The sequence below is a fragment of the Uloborus diversus genome, chromosome 8 (assembly GCF_026930045.1).
Source record: "Uloborus diversus isolate 005 chromosome 8, Udiv.v.3.1, whole genome shotgun sequence".
NCBI lineage: Eukaryota > Metazoa > Arthropoda > Arachnida > Araneae > Uloboridae > Uloborus > Uloborus diversus.
Window position 1 is genome coordinate 85,350,263 of NC_072738.1, and position 16,811 is coordinate 85,367,073.

General features: G+C 31.5%; 2 protein-coding genes across 2 annotated transcripts in view; both read right to left on the reverse strand.

The window, feature by feature from the left end:
* Positions 1 to 5,073, reverse strand: part of LOC129227582 (calponin homology domain-containing protein DDB_G0272472-like) — a 53,187-nt gene extending 48,114 nt beyond the window's left edge. Inside the window, exon 1 of the mRNA XM_054862166.1 lies at positions 4,173 to 5,073. Coding sequence (XP_054718141.1) covers positions 4,173 to 4,959 — 787 coding nt within the window. The 5' untranslated portion in view covers positions 4,960 to 5,073. The remainder of the gene's footprint in view (positions 1 to 4,172) is intronic.
* Positions 5,003 to 16,811, reverse strand: part of LOC129228460 (uncharacterized) — a 23,563-nt gene continuing 11,754 nt past the window's right edge. Inside the window, exons 5-10 of the mRNA XM_054863140.1 lie at positions 15,573 to 15,761; positions 10,081 to 10,233; positions 8,902 to 9,096; positions 7,171 to 7,260; positions 5,085 to 6,167; positions 5,003 to 5,013 (exon numbers count right to left, since the gene is read on the reverse strand). Coding sequence (XP_054719115.1) covers positions 5,003 to 5,013; positions 5,085 to 6,167; positions 7,171 to 7,260; positions 8,902 to 9,096; positions 10,081 to 10,233; positions 15,573 to 15,761 — 1,721 coding nt within the window. The remainder of the gene's footprint in view (positions 5,014 to 5,084; positions 6,168 to 7,170; positions 7,261 to 8,901; positions 9,097 to 10,080; positions 10,234 to 15,572; positions 15,762 to 16,811) is intronic.

The window sequence follows — 16,811 nt, forward strand, 5'->3', positions numbered from 1 at the left end:
TTGATATCATTGGAAATGTCTTTAAAAACACTTCTAAGAAAAAAATTGTCAGAGCCCTAAATCCGCTAGAAAAAAAAAGTTATAAGCGTTTTTTTAGTTAGCGAAACTCAAAAATTTTAATATTATCTCTTTTCCATTGTTGAAATTCATTCTTGGAAGTGTGAAACATTAAGTTTTAGGTCATTTTCTAAACCGCTTTACCTACATGAAAAATGTATTTTAATGCTTCGAGCTTGGTATGGTTGGAAAGCTCGCGAAAATTGCTTTAAAACACGTTTTACCCGGTTTACCGAGCGAAAATCGAAACCTGCTATGTTGGCTAGAAACAGCGCTAGAAGCAATTAAAAGTTAGTGAAAATTCATTTTTATTTGCTTTTCACGCGACAAAGCTAGCGTGAAGAAATTGCTGGATGATATTGTGGTGTTGCCAATTCTTGCTTGAGCATAAGGAAATGAAATGCGGGCATTTGTTTTTACTATTGAGGCTTTTGGAATAACTACGGGCATTTTAAACATTTTGATTAAGTTTTTGCGATTTTAATATTTAAATAAATTATTTTACTGAGTGAGGGACGACTTTCAGTTCCAGCTCCCAATAATACCTGCATTTGCTATCACCACAAACAGATCTGAAGGTGAAACTTTTGATAAAATTGGCGTATTATCACCACGCCCAGTGGTTTCGCATGGACAATTACATGTTGCCGTGAGTAGAGTTCGTTCATTTGATAGTTGGAAATTTTATAATTAACGGCAAGATCATGCCTACTTTTACAAAAAATATTGTTCGTACAGAAGTTTTACGTATTAAGGGAGTTTTGCAGCATCATTTCATTCAGAACGACTTCCATAATTGCGAAATTGGCGAACTTTATCCATTTTGGCACAAATGCCAAGACAAGAAATATTTTTCTTTTGTGGCGTACGGACGGTACGGATCACCGTGAGGTGGATGATGATTGTCCGGGTCGGGATGCGGACCACGGATCTTTCTGATGCTAACCCAGTGCTTTAACCACTGAACCATATTCGTAAAAAACGAGTACAGAAATGTCTATTTGCAAGGAACAGACTACCAATGAAGTTGCTCTTTAAAGTGGGGTTCATTAAATTGTAACCGTTCGTGACAAGGCAGAGGAAATAAATGACAAGAGGAACATACAATGGGGAGAGTGGGACATCAAGCTTTTTTTTTTTTTTTGATAAGAATGTTCATGAAAAACAGTTGTGATATGCGGCAAAGGGAAGAGGGGGTTATGGTGAAGTGTGAAACTTTGTGACAAAAGGGAGAGATATCAAAAATTTTGAAAAGTGCATTTGTCAGTTTTCCCCTAAACCATTCACAAGTCACAAACACGATTTTTTTAAAAATTACACTATTATTGCAACGTACAGTGTTTTTTAATGGACAATATTTAATGTAACAAGTAGGATTCGTTGATTTGACCGTTTGGAATTTAATAATTCTAACAGCAGAGGTCAAGGCAACTTACTCAATAATATTACACTCATTAAAAGAAGCATTGTTCATGCAGAAGTTTTACATATAATCTGAGTGTTGCAGGATCATTTCATTCGGGAGGATTTCGATGTTAAATTGGCGGGTGCTCTTCATCTATTGGCGTCAAATTTTTGGCACCAATTGCAGCTCGAGAAATGTTTTAACTTTGCGTACTAAAACAAAGAGTAGAGAAATGTATATTTGCATACGGTTGCCACAAAATAGGGGCTGTCCACGAATGAAGTCCCGCTTTAAAGTGGGGTTCACGAAATAATAACAGTTTGTGACAAGGGAAAGGAAAGACATGACAAGAGGAACATACAATAGGGTGAATGTGACAACAAGCCTTTTTTTTTTAATAGGAACGTTTATGAAAAGCAGCGTGACATGTGACAAAGGGAAGAGGTGTTATAGTGAAGTGCAAAATATTGTGACAAAGAAGAGGAGGGCCGAAAATGGTGAAAAGTTTGACATCAGTTATTCACCGCCCTTAACCATAAAGAAATCACAAAGTCGACCTTTTTTAAAAATTGTACTATTATTACGACGCCCAGAGTTTTTGAATGAACAATTATATGTTGCCACGAGTAGAGTTTGTTCATTTGATACTTGGAAATTTATATTTCTAATGACAAAGAAGCAACTTACTCAATAATAGTAGACGTTTTATAAGTAACATTGTTCACACAGAAGTTTTAAGTATAAATTGAGTTTTGATGCTTCATTTCATAAGGGAAGATTTCGAAAATTGGATAATTGGTGATTTTTATCCATTGGCGTCAATTTTCTTGTTTCCAATGGCAGCGAGAAAAATGTTTTTCCTTTGCATACGTAAACAAAGAGTAGGGAAATATTTATTTGCACAGGGTTAGCACAAAGTAACACGATATCCAAAATAAAATTATTCAAGCCAGCAATTTGTCGACCACACCAATTTCTCAATGGGGTTGTTTCCTTCAATCAAAAGTTCTACTTTTAGTCACTGAAATAGATAGAATAAGAGAAAAAAAACATGTTGAGCCAGAAAAAACTTTCATTTTCTCAACAGTTGTTTTTTAAAACTTTTTTGAATGTCAGATTTTGGAAATAAGGCGTGGTCTTTATGACGTTATTAGTGATGTATTTTGGCGTGCAACTCCATTGCCGCGCTAAATATTTACGGTTTGCTCTCAACCGCGTTTTCGGGTTATTATAATTTGAGCTGTGCGCTAATGACATCAATGAATGGCATATTATCGCTTTTGATGCCAAAAAATTAATTTCAATCTGCGCACCAATTAAAATAGTTGTAAAAAATATTAAATTTTTTCAAATTATTTTAAAAATGGTTAAAGTCTTTGTTTTTAAGCATCCTCTTTCAGTAAAACATACTTCGAAAATTTCGGAAATGACCCCATTACCGAAATATTCCCTTTCATCCATTTATTTTGAGATTAACAGATAAAGAGCAAAATTGGAATAAATTATTACTGAGGTATCGTGTGTCCCTATAAAAATTGTATGTTTTCAGATACGCAGTTAACATGAGTAAGAGTAGAAATAAAAATGTTAGAAACAGTTAAATTCATACAAGTTTTCTCAAATGTTCATTTATGAATATGGTCGAATTTCGTCGTATGGAAATGATCGGAAATATTATCTTAATGATTTAAAATTTTTAAGTGTTGCCATCTTATGGTTGTTAACAAATAAAATATTTGTAATTAATTCAAGCAAGGCTTTTAAAATAACTTTCAATTTTTGCTCTTTGCTTTGCTTTTGCAATAATTCAGACATTGGGATGGTCGTCAAGTTTTTGCATGTGTAATTTTGTTTTTGTTGGGAATATTGCTTCCTCGTTAAGCATGGGGAGGGATCAGAAAAAAAAGAAAAATATAGAAGAAAGTTTCGTAATGGCCACAACACACTAGTTATGCAGTTGGTAAAATTTCTAACATGATAAAATTATAAACAGCTATGTATGAGGGGAGATAGCAACATAAATTCGACTTAGTTCTAATCTTGGCATTATTTTTAACATGGCATTATTTTTCTATGTTAAAAATAATGCCATCCATATATCCGATTTCAAAGTCCTTCGAACATATTTTGCAGTATGCTTTCATTTTCCAATCTGCCACTGTCATGAGCCAATCTCAATATTCTTCTTTCTGCAGCCAACCCACATTAAAAACACTTTCTGCCAGGCATAATTAAAATAGAACTAAAAGTTGCACTTGATTAATTTAATTAGCAGAAAAGAAGTAACTTCGCGATAATATGGAAGAGTTCGTGCATTTTCCCCTTCTACCCCATAACTTTGTGTTTTAGGGCTGCTTCCTGTAACAGTTCACACTATCCTATGCTTCATTTGGCAAACTTATTGCTTTTTGGTGAGAAGCATGAACATATTTTGTAAAAAAAACTGGTGTTTTTTATAACAATCGAAAAAAAAAAGGGAAAGAGGACAAAATACAATTGCAGTAAAAGTAAAGGACTTTTTTTTAAAAAAATTAAGAGTTTCATCTCAAAATAAAACACTTTAAAGGACCCGTGGGAACCCTGATAGATAACTTCATAGTTAATGTATAACTTTCATAATTAGCGTAAAGTTAGGTTTCCTTTACTGCTATCATTTTATAACTATCATTAAAATTATTCAATATAATTATTTTTGATATGAACTACTTACTTAAATCATCAGCAGAAATTTTAAGCTTTTCCTCCATGTCTACTTTCGTCTTAAGAAGGTTATCAACTTCTTCTTGCAAAGACTGGGTTTCCTTGCTATGCAGTGCTTTCAGATCTTCAGCACTTTGAGTTAAAAGTTCAGTGCGCCTAACAAGGGCTTCGTAATCTCTGCCCAGAGCTTCACTATCAGATTGCAATGCTAGCAATGTATTTCTTAGTTCATTTATTTCAAGTTGATTTGATTCTATTAGTGACTGTTTATCACTTGTCAGTGAAGAACAAGTAGCTTTTAAAGACTCGGTTTCCCTTTCATATTGTTCTCTCAAATTTTCCGACTCTTTCTGCAGTTGCTGAACTTTAATCTTCAATGTAGAGCATTCTTCTTGCAGACATAGCATTTTGTTTTCAAATTGTTTAGCAATGATGGGTTTCAATTTTAGCATATCTTCTAATATGTCCGGAATTGTAGAATTTTGCTCTGAAAATGATGGGACTTCTTCCTTGAACTCATATTTCAGTACCTCAACAGCTGTTGCTATTTCTAGCTTTTCATTTTCCAGAGAAGAGCAAGTGGACTTCAAAGACTCTATGTCACTTTCATACTGCTCCTTCATGCAAACTAAACTATCTTGCAGTTCTTTCAAATTAGAGTTTAACAAAGAATACTCTTTTTCCATGGATTGCACTTTAATGTCATGTTGCTCAATCAAACAATCTTTTAATTTAAGCAATTCCTCACTCTTTTCTTCAATAGTACGGTATTGAGATTCCATGGCTTGTGTTTCCATTTTATGCTGCTCTACCAAAGCATTATTTAGCTTAAACAACTCTTCATTCTTTTCCTTAAGAGAGCAGCATTCCAATTCCTTCGATTTAATCAGATTTTCTAACTGTGCTTTAAGCATTTCATTGCCTTTCTGTAACTCTTGTTCAGCAACATCTTTCATTTTATGCAACTCATTCTTTACCAACTCACTAGCTGCAACTATTTCCTGCTTTTCACTTTCAAGAACAGAGCAAGCAGATTTCCAAGATTCTATTTCATTGGTGTGTTGTTCTGTCACGCAAGCTAAAATATTTCTAAGTTCCTTAAACTTAGACTTTAATGAAGAATGCTCTTTTTCCATGGATTGTACTTTAATGTTATGTTCTTCAGTCAAAAGTTCCTTTAGCTTCAACAATTCTTCACTTTTTTCTTTAAGACTCTCCATGGATTGTATTTCACGTTGCTCCATCAAAGCAATGTTTTCCTTAAGCAACTCCTCATTTCTCTCCTTGAAGGAGCAGCATTCTAGCTCTTTTGATTGAATCTGCATTTTAAGGTCATCATAACCTTTTTGAGCCTCAATAACTTTGTTCTTTAAATTCTGAATTGTAGTTGTGTATTCTTGCTCTGCACTTTCTTTCATTTTATACAGATCTTTTATCTCGTTCTTCAACTTTGCATAATCAATTAATTCACTTTTATGCAGATCCAACAGTTCCTGTTTCGATTTCTGTAATTTTTGAAGTTCATCCTGTAAAGTACGAACTTCTGTTGACTGCAAATCATCTTTATATTTATCAACAATACTGTTAAATTCATCTTTTAAACTGAAATAATCAGTCATCATACTCTTAAATTCTACAGCATGATTATTTTCAATTTCTTCCTTGGATGCCAGTAGCTCTTCAACTTGACTTCTTAAATTAGCACATTCTGCATCCAAAGCATCATACTTTATCTGATATTCTTTTTCCACAAATTCTTTTTCTTTTAGTAGCACTTGGAGCTCATCTTTGGATGAAAGAAGTTCAGCCTGTAAAGATTCAATTCTATTCACATATTCATTTTTAGCAGCATCATTATCTTCAATTACCAATTTTAGCTGATTTTTTAATTCTGTATTCTCACACTGTAAAGTCTGACTTTCTTTCTCGTGATTTTCAAATGCTTGTTTTGCCTTATCAAGTTCAGCAGTAGCAGCATTAAATTTTACCTTTAATAGGTCAGTCTCTGAAAGAGTAAAAAAAGAAATTATATACTAGGAAACTACAAGTAAATGAAACATGTCAATAGATGCAATATATTGATAGAAGCTTATTAATATCTAAACATTTCTCATTTCTAACAAAGAAAAGTAATTCAGACTAACCAGGGTTGGCAAGTTTTTGTCAGTTGGTGGTTTTAACCAGTTACTGTCCTGTCAAAAACTCCTTTTTGACATAATTATCAAAGATCAAAATTTTGGTCAAAACTTGTCTAAAACTATAATATTGGCAACAAAATTAACTTAACAACTAATTCAGATTTTAAGATGATGTGCTATAAAAAATCTCAAACATTTTTTTGATTCAACAAGTTGATTTTTGTTAGCATAAAAGAGAAAGTCTGTAGAAAAAAAAGAGCTAGTATTATAGAATAAAAAGTATTAGAAATAGCAGTATATTTAAAAAATAAATAAAATAGGCATCTTCAGTTAATATTTATATATTACATGTAGCCTCTTTTTTCCCCTCAAGGCATGCAGTAACAAAATACTAGTTTTGAAGCTTTTTGTACATCAAGTTCATTTCGAAGTTTAAAAACAATCTCTCCAAAACTGAAGAAAACCCTCTCAATTGATGCTGAAATATATGAGCTACATTGGTTTTTCTACCATACACATTTGCTGACAACATCCACTAGTTCAGCAGATGTAGAATAGAAATGCCAACATTATACAGGTGTACAGCACTATCATTTCTGTTTGGTACTGTTTCTTTGAAGTTTTCTTGGCCTTTGTCTTTTTTTTTTCTTTTTTTTTTTTTGTTGACCTAAATATTATCAGTGGTCAGAAGATTCCATTTTTGTTTGCAGTTAACTACAACTACTTTAGAACAGATATAGGTAACTGCAATCTCAATTACTTTAGTTCAGATGTAGTCAACTTCAACTTTTTTTTTCTTATCTATCCCCCCCCCCTCCCCCGGTTATCTTAAATAATCCCTGAAATTGTCTTAAAAAGTGAGTTACATACCTCCTTGCAAAGAGTCCAAAGATTTTTTCAAATCACCTCTTTCATTTTCAAACCTTTCTGTTAGATTTGCTTCCTGCTCTAAGCTTGCAGCTGTTAAAAAGTGTTCAAAGTCATTAATAAAAGTTATTCAATTATTAATCTTTAATTACAAGAACAAAAGGTTTTGTATGCAACTAAAAACATTTTTTGAAACAAACCAAATCAAAAAGTCTTTTACAAAGTAAAAAATATTGTTCACAAGAAATTCTACATTCAAATATCAACCTGAATTTTTGTTTCAATTATCTTTGAATAAATTATGCATTGGGTTTTCATCATTTTGTCACTATTAAAACCAATGTTTTGCTACAAGATTATACAGAATTGATTACAAGAAATTGAAAAAACTTTTTACATTATTTTTTAACAAAGAGTAAGTCTACTGTCTTCTGTTTTGAAAACATATATCATTGAATGGGTTGCATAAACACTTTAATCAATAGTTTAGTTGGAATAGAGTTGGGTTGATAATTCAAGTGCACCATGATAGTTGTTTAAGGTGACCATATGTCCCGAACTTCCAATCCCCTTTCTTAAAACTAGTATTTTGGTCCAAAATTTATAGCAATCACACGTGAGTTGTCCCATAAAACAGAAAGAGTGAATTGCATACTTTGAAAACTGGGGATCTTATGTTTGTAAGAATATCATTATTTACTGTAGAATTTATACAGGAGCTGCATTTATGACAAAATAAAAAGCACATGCATGGCGCAATTTGGCGGCATTACATCTTGAATATTATGATTTTACATTATTACTTATAGGTTTTTTAAAAAAAATATGTTTACAAATTTGATCTGGTAAACGAGGTTCTACTGTACATACAATTAAATGGACAACTAAAAAAAAATTTATTTTTAATTTTATTGCAACTGCAAATTTAAACTGTAGTATCACTGAAAATTTGAAAACGGTTTTAAAAAATATTAATATGATTTTTTTTACTTCTTTTTTCTTTGCGAAGCTAAACCACAAAATCTATGAGTAAGCTTAGAGATTCAATGTGAACCAAATTACCAAAAAATTTATTATTTTCTAGTTTTTATAGTTTACCACTGATTTTTACAGTGAATTATATTATAGTTGCATTTGTTAGTTAAAGAAAATTTATTCAAAAAAGAAAAGTATTGATCAGTATGAGTTACTATGAACAGCAGTACATTTTGCCTCTCAGTTCACAATAATATCATATTCAATTTAAAATGATATTTCCCCCGTATTTCAATAAATATTTCAGTTTAGTTCCAGTACGTAAATAAAATTCAAGTACATCTTCAGTATTTCAAGAATTAAACTTGACAACCTTACGAAATGAAAAAGCAGTAGAAACAAAACCAAGTAGGTAGAAGAAATATTTGCCTTGCAGTCAAATGAATGCTAGTACAAAAGTGATTAGACACAAATTATAGAAAATATTACCCTATAACTATAATCTATTTGATTGTTTCCTGATAAACAAAATAATCATTTCAAGCAACATAAAAAAATCCATCATTTGAATCTTCAGAATCATACTAAATATGATACTGAAAAGTTGACGCGAATTGAACTTAATCATTTTCAAAGAAAATATAAATTTTAAAATAATTTCAGTTTGAAAAATACCTGCCTTCTTTTTATAAGGAAATGCAAGTGTTAAAAAATATTAGCTTGAAGCAGAAAGCAAATTGCAATAACGGAAAAGTATACCTAGCTGCTTAGACACAGAATTATATTTTTCCTGTAATACTTCTTTTTCTTCTTTCAGGAGGTCAATATTGCTTTTGAAACAAATAATATCAGTTTGCAAAACATTGATCTTGTCTTTTTGAATTTCTAGATCTTGTAGCATTTCTTCAGCATCTGATTCAGCTTTACTCAATTTTGTCTTCAATTCGTTAACTTCTGTAGGAAAATAACAAAATTAAAAAATTAAAAGCAAGAAAATATGTCTGACATTTAACTAAATCTAACAGTTGTTTTAAAAGAAATGGAAGCTCTATAGTTAAAATTGCTCATTAACACAAAAGTTATTTAAATAATTTAAGACAGCGCACAAATAACATCCTATTTAGCAGCGGTAGAAATTGAGAAAAATAAGTTACTGGTCTGTATACACTTTTAGTGGTCCATTCTTGCATCCTGGTTTTAAATGAGAAACAATTAAAGAAAGAATATGAAAATATGTAAAACAAAATTATCAAAACACGTGGAGCCAATTAGATGCTTTCAACTGACATCTCTGAATGAGTGGGATAACTGTACTATCTACACATTGCATGTGTTTCACACGATAACTGATGATATTTCGGAAACTTCATTTACGCATAATATTGCAAGTAACACAATGCTTGCAGATGCCAGAAAATGGTGGTGGCTATCACTTTTAATATCTATTTCGACATCTTCAAAATTCTCACATTAAAGCAACAATTTTCGGATCTAATGTACATTTACGGTTAATACAATTATCAAATTAAATTTTGCAAATTTAAGAAAATTAGCAACTGACACATGATACTTTATGTGAAGTTGGAACTGGGTGATAACTTTTGAAATAAAATTTTTAGCAGTATACATTTATGAATAAAATTAATTGTAGCTAACACTGCTACAAAGGAAAATAAAAATGATACTTTTTATTTTCTTATGCTACAGTTTTGAAATTGTGCATTATCATGTATTTCAAAAAAAGGAATAATGTTGCGACTCCATAAGAAATACCCCACAATCCCAATTCGGGGACATAACACACAGTTTGGGAACATCTGCTGTTGACTATCAGATAAATATTTTATTATTCCAAACACAATTAGTAGATTAAACACAAAAATGGGAGGGATTATAAGAATTTTTCATTTAAGAGATTATGATTTCAACATAACTCACCTTTTTCCAGGCTAGCTACATTATTTGTTAACTGTTCACTTTGCACTTGTTTCTCTAGTTTTATCTTCTCATTGTCATTACTCAGCGAGTCAATGATCCGTTGAAGTTCATCAGTCTTATGATTCAGCACATTCTCATTTGCCTTATAGGCAGCTACAATAAAAAAAAAGGATTTTTTTCTTTAATTTATAGAACCTTTGGCAACAATATGTCTGAAACATGACTTGGTAGCAAAAACAGTGAGAAACTGCCACATTTGCCAGATTAAGATACTAACATTAACTTAAATTAACAAAAATAAGTAATATTTAGAAACTAAAGACTAATATAGTGCAATGAGTAATTTCAAAAATTTCAATATTTTGCTGTGGCTGAAATCAGAAAACATACACGTTCTACAAGGAAGGGAGGATTCAGGAGAGGGCCAAAGGGTCAGCTGACTCCCCTATGATGAGAAACGCTTTCTATCAAAAACTAAATGTTCTTCTAAATGAAATTTCATATCTGAAACAAAAATTTAAATTGCAGGTAACTGGTGGAGAAAACTATATTGAAATCTGCTCTCGTGGAAAGGTAAAGAGCTGTATTTGCAAATTTTTATTTCATTTTTTTTGCATTTTTGTCATTTATACTTTTTTAGCTAAATTGCACAAACTCGATTTGGTTTCCGCTGAAAATAAAGCACGAAAACAAGTCAAGTTCCAACATTTCTCCACTGTAAGTATGGAACCGGAAGTGTTTTTTTTTTTTTCCAAATATCTCAAAAAATCTTTTTTGCAGATACTGCACATTACCCTCCTACAACAGTTTGAGAGAAAGTCTGTTTTTACTTTCTTAATGGATGAAGACACCAATGCTGCCACTAGCAAGAATTTATTCTTGCCATTTGATGCTGGGATATGTGTTTGAACAAAACCAAGGAATAGTTTAGTGGTTTTGTAGAATCTAGAAAAAAAAGTGGGGGTTGACCCTGCAGGCCTAATTGAGGAAAATTCAATTTAAAAAATGTCAAGAAAAGGCAACGCTCAAATTTGGTTGGAAAATTTAAAGAGGTAGAAGTATACATTTAAAAACAAGCGAAACTTGCTGTTTAAATGCATGCTCTCTGAAAGTTAACCTCTTTTAGCATTGTAAAAGCCAGTTGTTGTTCCTTTTACTATGCAAACTCTGAAACGCGTCTACAATGTTTTGCCCATTTGCACTATTTCTTTTAAAGCTGTTGTATGAAAATTTTAAGGCAACAATGTTCAACAATTTTCTTGTTGTTATTATTGAAGCGAAAATTTTATCGACGCAACAAATATAAAAAATGTGTAACTTCAATGAGTTGAAACATTTGACAATTAAAACATAAACAGCATATTATATAGTAAAATAGGTTGTGTCTTATAATTTTCACAATGATTTTTATTAGAGTGCATTTATTAGTAACATACAGTCGAACCTCCAAATATTGAACTTCCACATATCAGGGTTGGCAAGTTTCTGCTGAGGCAGTTAAAACCTCTGGTAGAAAACGGTTAAAACCGGCATGGCAAAAACCACTTTCTGCCACTTTGCGGCAGAAACTGACAAAAACTCACAAAATTAAAAATTAATTCTTGATATACAACAGAAAATGCATGGAAAAAATAATTAATTGTTAACCAAAGTACTGTAATTTTATTACAAAATTATCACAATTCGAAATCAAATATTACATTGTTTGGACCCTGCAATTACCTCTTGGAAAAGGTGGTTTCAAAAATCTAAACAGGTTCTCAATTTACTACGCACAAATGAGAAGTTTTAGAATATTCTTAAAACAGAAGAGCTAGCAGACAATGCATCAAGGAGCAAGCAATGTTCGTGAAACTTTCATCTATTGTATAACTGGTTCACCATGTAGCTACTGGGGTTGTGGTAAAAATTTGACTGGAAAAATAAGTTTTAAGAAATGGGGCCAAATTGTTTGCAAAGCTGTGACATTAGGTGCAAAATTTAGGCAAGTAAAATTCTGGCCCTTTCTTCTTGAAGCACATGACATGATAATTTCAATCACGAACAATTTAGAGGAAGCATATAAGTGAGCAAATTACAATCAGTAATGCCTGTTTAATTCTGTATGTCATTCCTCTTTCCTAAGCACCCCTGTATGATTTTTTATCCTTTGTTAAATTAATCCAAATGCTGCAAGCCTCTGCGATTGGAAAGTTCCCTTTCTGAACTAAATCAAGGGCACTAGCATGAGATTTTTTTTTTATGAAATGATTTTTATTTTTTTAGTTTACTTAAACAAATATCATTTACTAATTACTTGAGTTATTAAAGACATTTTTAAGTTTTTGCCAGTTTCTGCCAGTTTTTACTGGTTATAACCAGTTTCTGCCACTGGCACGACAAAAATTAGTTTCTGCAGGCAGAAAGCCAACCCTGCCACATATCGAAATTTTCTATGTATCGAAATCTCAGCAAATTTCTATGTTCATTACATAGAAAAAGTTTCTATATATCGAAAAAATCTCTATAAATCGAATTTTTTCGAGACATTTTTTTCCACTTTAGACTTTGTCTCATGAAAAATAAAGGTTAGGGGAGAAAATTATGTATACTTAAGATTGCTACAAAACTCATAAGGAATCTCAAGGTCAAAACGAAAATCCCCTAATGTTGCGGATCAAGTTGAATTGCCGAAGAATAAAGATGTATAAAGGGCAAAAATGTATAATTTGTTATATTTTTTTAATTATGAACTTTCATTTTCTCCAATGCTCTTACAGATTAGAAATTGGGTTTTATACACAAAAATTAGCTTTATTTTTAATGTTTTAGGAGATTTTTAGATAAAATAAGATTGTTTCTATATATCGAAATTTCTATATATTGAATTTTTTTCTGTAATTTGCTACTTCAATATATGGAGGTCCGACTGTACTCTAATTGGTAACATGTACTCTTGCTGTTATAAAAATAATAATAAAATAATAAAAATGCAACATATCAGAGTTTGAAGAGAGCTCAAATTTTTCTTTGCTTTTCTTACACTTTACTGCCCACTGAAATAGACCCCCCCCCCCTCAAAAATTTCTGGATCCGCCACTGTTCACAAGCCATGATTTTTGTTGTGCATATACGTTTGACATTTAATACATTATTTTTAACTCTATGAGGACCAGCTCTCGGAAAACGAAGCGCAGCTACGGGACCGAACGTTCTAAAATAGAACGCCGCCATCGGCCCGAGCATTTACAGCAGTTAAGCCAAACTGAACAAAAATATTCATATAAAATCAGCATCTCAAAATAATGGCTTGAAATTTTGATTTTGCTTAAACAATGTACTACTGATTACTAATTATTAATATAAAGACTATTACATTATTATAAGGAAGTGAAATAAGTAGAATACTAAAACTTTAACCATGCGCACGAAATTAAATGATATGTGCACAAAAACAAAGTTAGAGTTTGACATCGTGAGTGTGGAATCAAAGAAAAAGAAATGTAGCAAAAAAAATATGTTCCTTATGTAATTTTGATTAAAACAACTTAGATCAACGAATTTAAACTAGTTATATTTCCCACACGACAAGTCTCAAAACTGCTTCATAATTTACTCGAAAACATTCCCTTTCACTCACTTCGCTAACCATTTTTATTGCAGTTTTCCATTCTCCAAATTAAAATGAATAAATACAGAAGAACAATATCAGAAAGGATTCTAAAATATAAATAAACTTCAGGCCTCTTGAAATCATTCCTGTACTCTCATTGAATGGGGAATCCCAAAAGTCTGGAACACATACGCAAAAATATTTTAACCTTCCTTCCCTCCCCCATAATTTATTCAGCTAGATGTATATCTCTTTCAATTACTCGTAAAAAAAAAAGAGAAGCAAAGATATAAACAAGAGCAATTGAGACCTCTTAATCATATGCGCAGAGCAGTGATTCACTGATGTTTACATTAAAAAAAAATCTTTCCCATTGAGAGGCCCAAATAAGAAACTAAAGCGTGTACATGAAGGTCAAATACCATGTGACTCGAATATGATCAAAGTTATAGCCATTTAGCGCCATCTATTATCGTTTAAATATTCAATTCAATCGTTCCATTTCGAGAAAGCATATACGTGAAGCTGGGACGTCAGCGCCGATCAGAGCGCGTAGCGGAGAAGTGACACTGGGCTGATAGGAGAGGAATCGTTGTGTAGCGTCCGCGTGACACTGGGTGCGAATGGGTTAATTGCATGGGACTTAAGAATGCCCGTATTTGAACACCTGAAGATTAGCACATAATGGTGCTGATTGCTGTGGTCAATCATTTAATAATTTAAATCAATTAACAAAATTAATGAATAAATAAACTGTTAAGATAAAATAAGCAAATCTAAGGTATCACAAGTTAAAAAAGCCACCAAAATTTAAACTGCAAAAATTTACAAGGTGCAAAAGGATTGAAATCTCAAACACAGTATGCAATTTTCAGTGAAGTGAATGCATGCAGTGTTTGATGCTGTGTTCTTGATGTTGGAAAATATCCAAAAATAAGAATTTCATTAATGAGTGGAATTTGATAATGATTGTGGAAATTCAGTTAAGTAGACATCTTAAATACGACAATTATTTCAGTGCATTAAATTTGGCACCTTTCAGAAAAAAACCCTAAAATAGTATGATTTTTCTGGGAAAAGAAATGGATTTTTCTAGTACACAAATAAAATCAGAGAATTTCCATGAAAAACAGCAGCAAAATCTTTTTCAATGAAACTTTAAAAAATAAATCACAAAATTCAAGGGCTAAAGAAATATTTAGACATTTTTCGAGGTTTCCAAGTAGTTGAAACTTTTTATTTTAAGCAGTTTTCAAGATTTTTTTTGTTTTTGCTTTTCTTTACATCACACTAATTACGTAAACAAAATAACCTATAAAATAGAGCCAAGGTACATGAACTACTGAACACAGTAAAAAATGTTTTGAATTAAAAAAAAAAAGAAAAGAAATATAAAACTGCATAACAGAATTACAAAAATTCAAAATATTACCTACAAAAATACATTATTGCACTTCGTCATTTATTCATACAGTATGGCTATGGTTATAAATGGCTGTCCTGCATTACGCAAAGTCCGATTTAATAGTACCCGGATTAATGTGGGTTTATTGTACATGAATTTTTCGACAAAAAATTTGATTGATACCAATGTTTTTAAAAAATCAGGTACAAAAAAAATTCATATGCAAAAGTTTGAAAAATTAATTATAGTAGCAAGAGAGTTGCCAAGAATTTCCCAGCTTATCTCATTTTGGCTTTTAAGGGGGTCTAGCACGAAAAAGATTACGAAATTATGTGTAAATCCAAAAGTTATCTTTGCTACTTAAAATTTCAGAGTAAAATTCGTGACTGGATATTTTTTATGAGTGAAACTCAATTTTATTATCCTTTTGGAGTATTAGGTATGACTTCTAAAACATTAAGACACCTTCCTATTCAAAAAGCTCCCAAAACTTACTTATGCTCTCAGTAAGCTCAGCTACGCTTTCTGATAAAACTTTTCTCTCTTCATGAGATGCTGAAATTTCATTCTTTAAAAATGTGCATTCAGCTTGTAGATTTTCTATTTCTTTCTTATGTTCATCTCTTATAAGAAAGGAATCTTGTAATTCTATTTTCAAACAATCAATTTTCTCCTTGTAGCTTTCTGTAATAAAATTAAAAAATAAATGATTTATAAAATATAAAATAAAGTCAACACTCTTGTAAAACAACCTTCCATTACTGTAACCCTTCCAGTAGGGGGACCAACGCATTGTAGTCGTTTTTGATGTTCCGTACATGCAATACTATTTTAATGTTTGTTAGAACGTCTAACATGAAGTGTTCACTCCAATTTAACGCCCAAAATTATGTTTCCATTTTCTTGCAATACTCAAGACTATAAAAAAACTTATTTAAAAATTACATGTTTTTAAAGGCAAAATATCTCCATTCAAAGGATTATTTGATGGTGAAAGGGTCAAAGAAATGGTGAGAACTAAACAAACAATGGATATTTTAAATTTTATTTATTTATTATTTTTTTTTTAATTCATAAAAGAGAAACTTCTCTACTTCTTGGAAAATGTCTTGAAAAAATACTGCATATACTCATGTATAAGTTGTTCCTCCCTAATTTTGGGTTGAGAATCTGGGAAAAAATTGGAAACCTGAGCATAAGTCGAGCCTCCTCTTATGTGAAAAAAACCGAGTATATTTTGCCAGTTTTTGAAAGTTAGAAAAGAGTTAAGTTCTGCAAACAAGATTTTTCATAAATAGTTCAGTTTCGCAGTTACGATTTTTATTACTTATTGCTTTATTCACAACTAATATCAAGAAAATATTTTCTCTGTAGTAGGGCTGGATGATGTAGGAATTTCTACATTGTGATGCATCGCCATCCTTACATTGCGATGTAGCGATGCATCACGATGTTATTATTTTTAAAATTATTATGTGATAAAGCATCATCACTTATAAAGCAGTGCTAAAAGTGCAAGTTAGTGAAAAATATTAAAAACAAGTTTTGAGATTACAATGAGCCCATTTTTAATGCAAAAAAAAAAAGAAAAAAAGTGAGTAAATAGATGCAAAGTCATGCAGTCTATTCAAAAGCTCACATATTCTCGCATTAAATAATGTTGGCAAAAGCCATTATTTTGGTTCTTGGAGAGATTCGTAAAAAGCTTGAATGTATTTTTAAATTGTTTAAAAC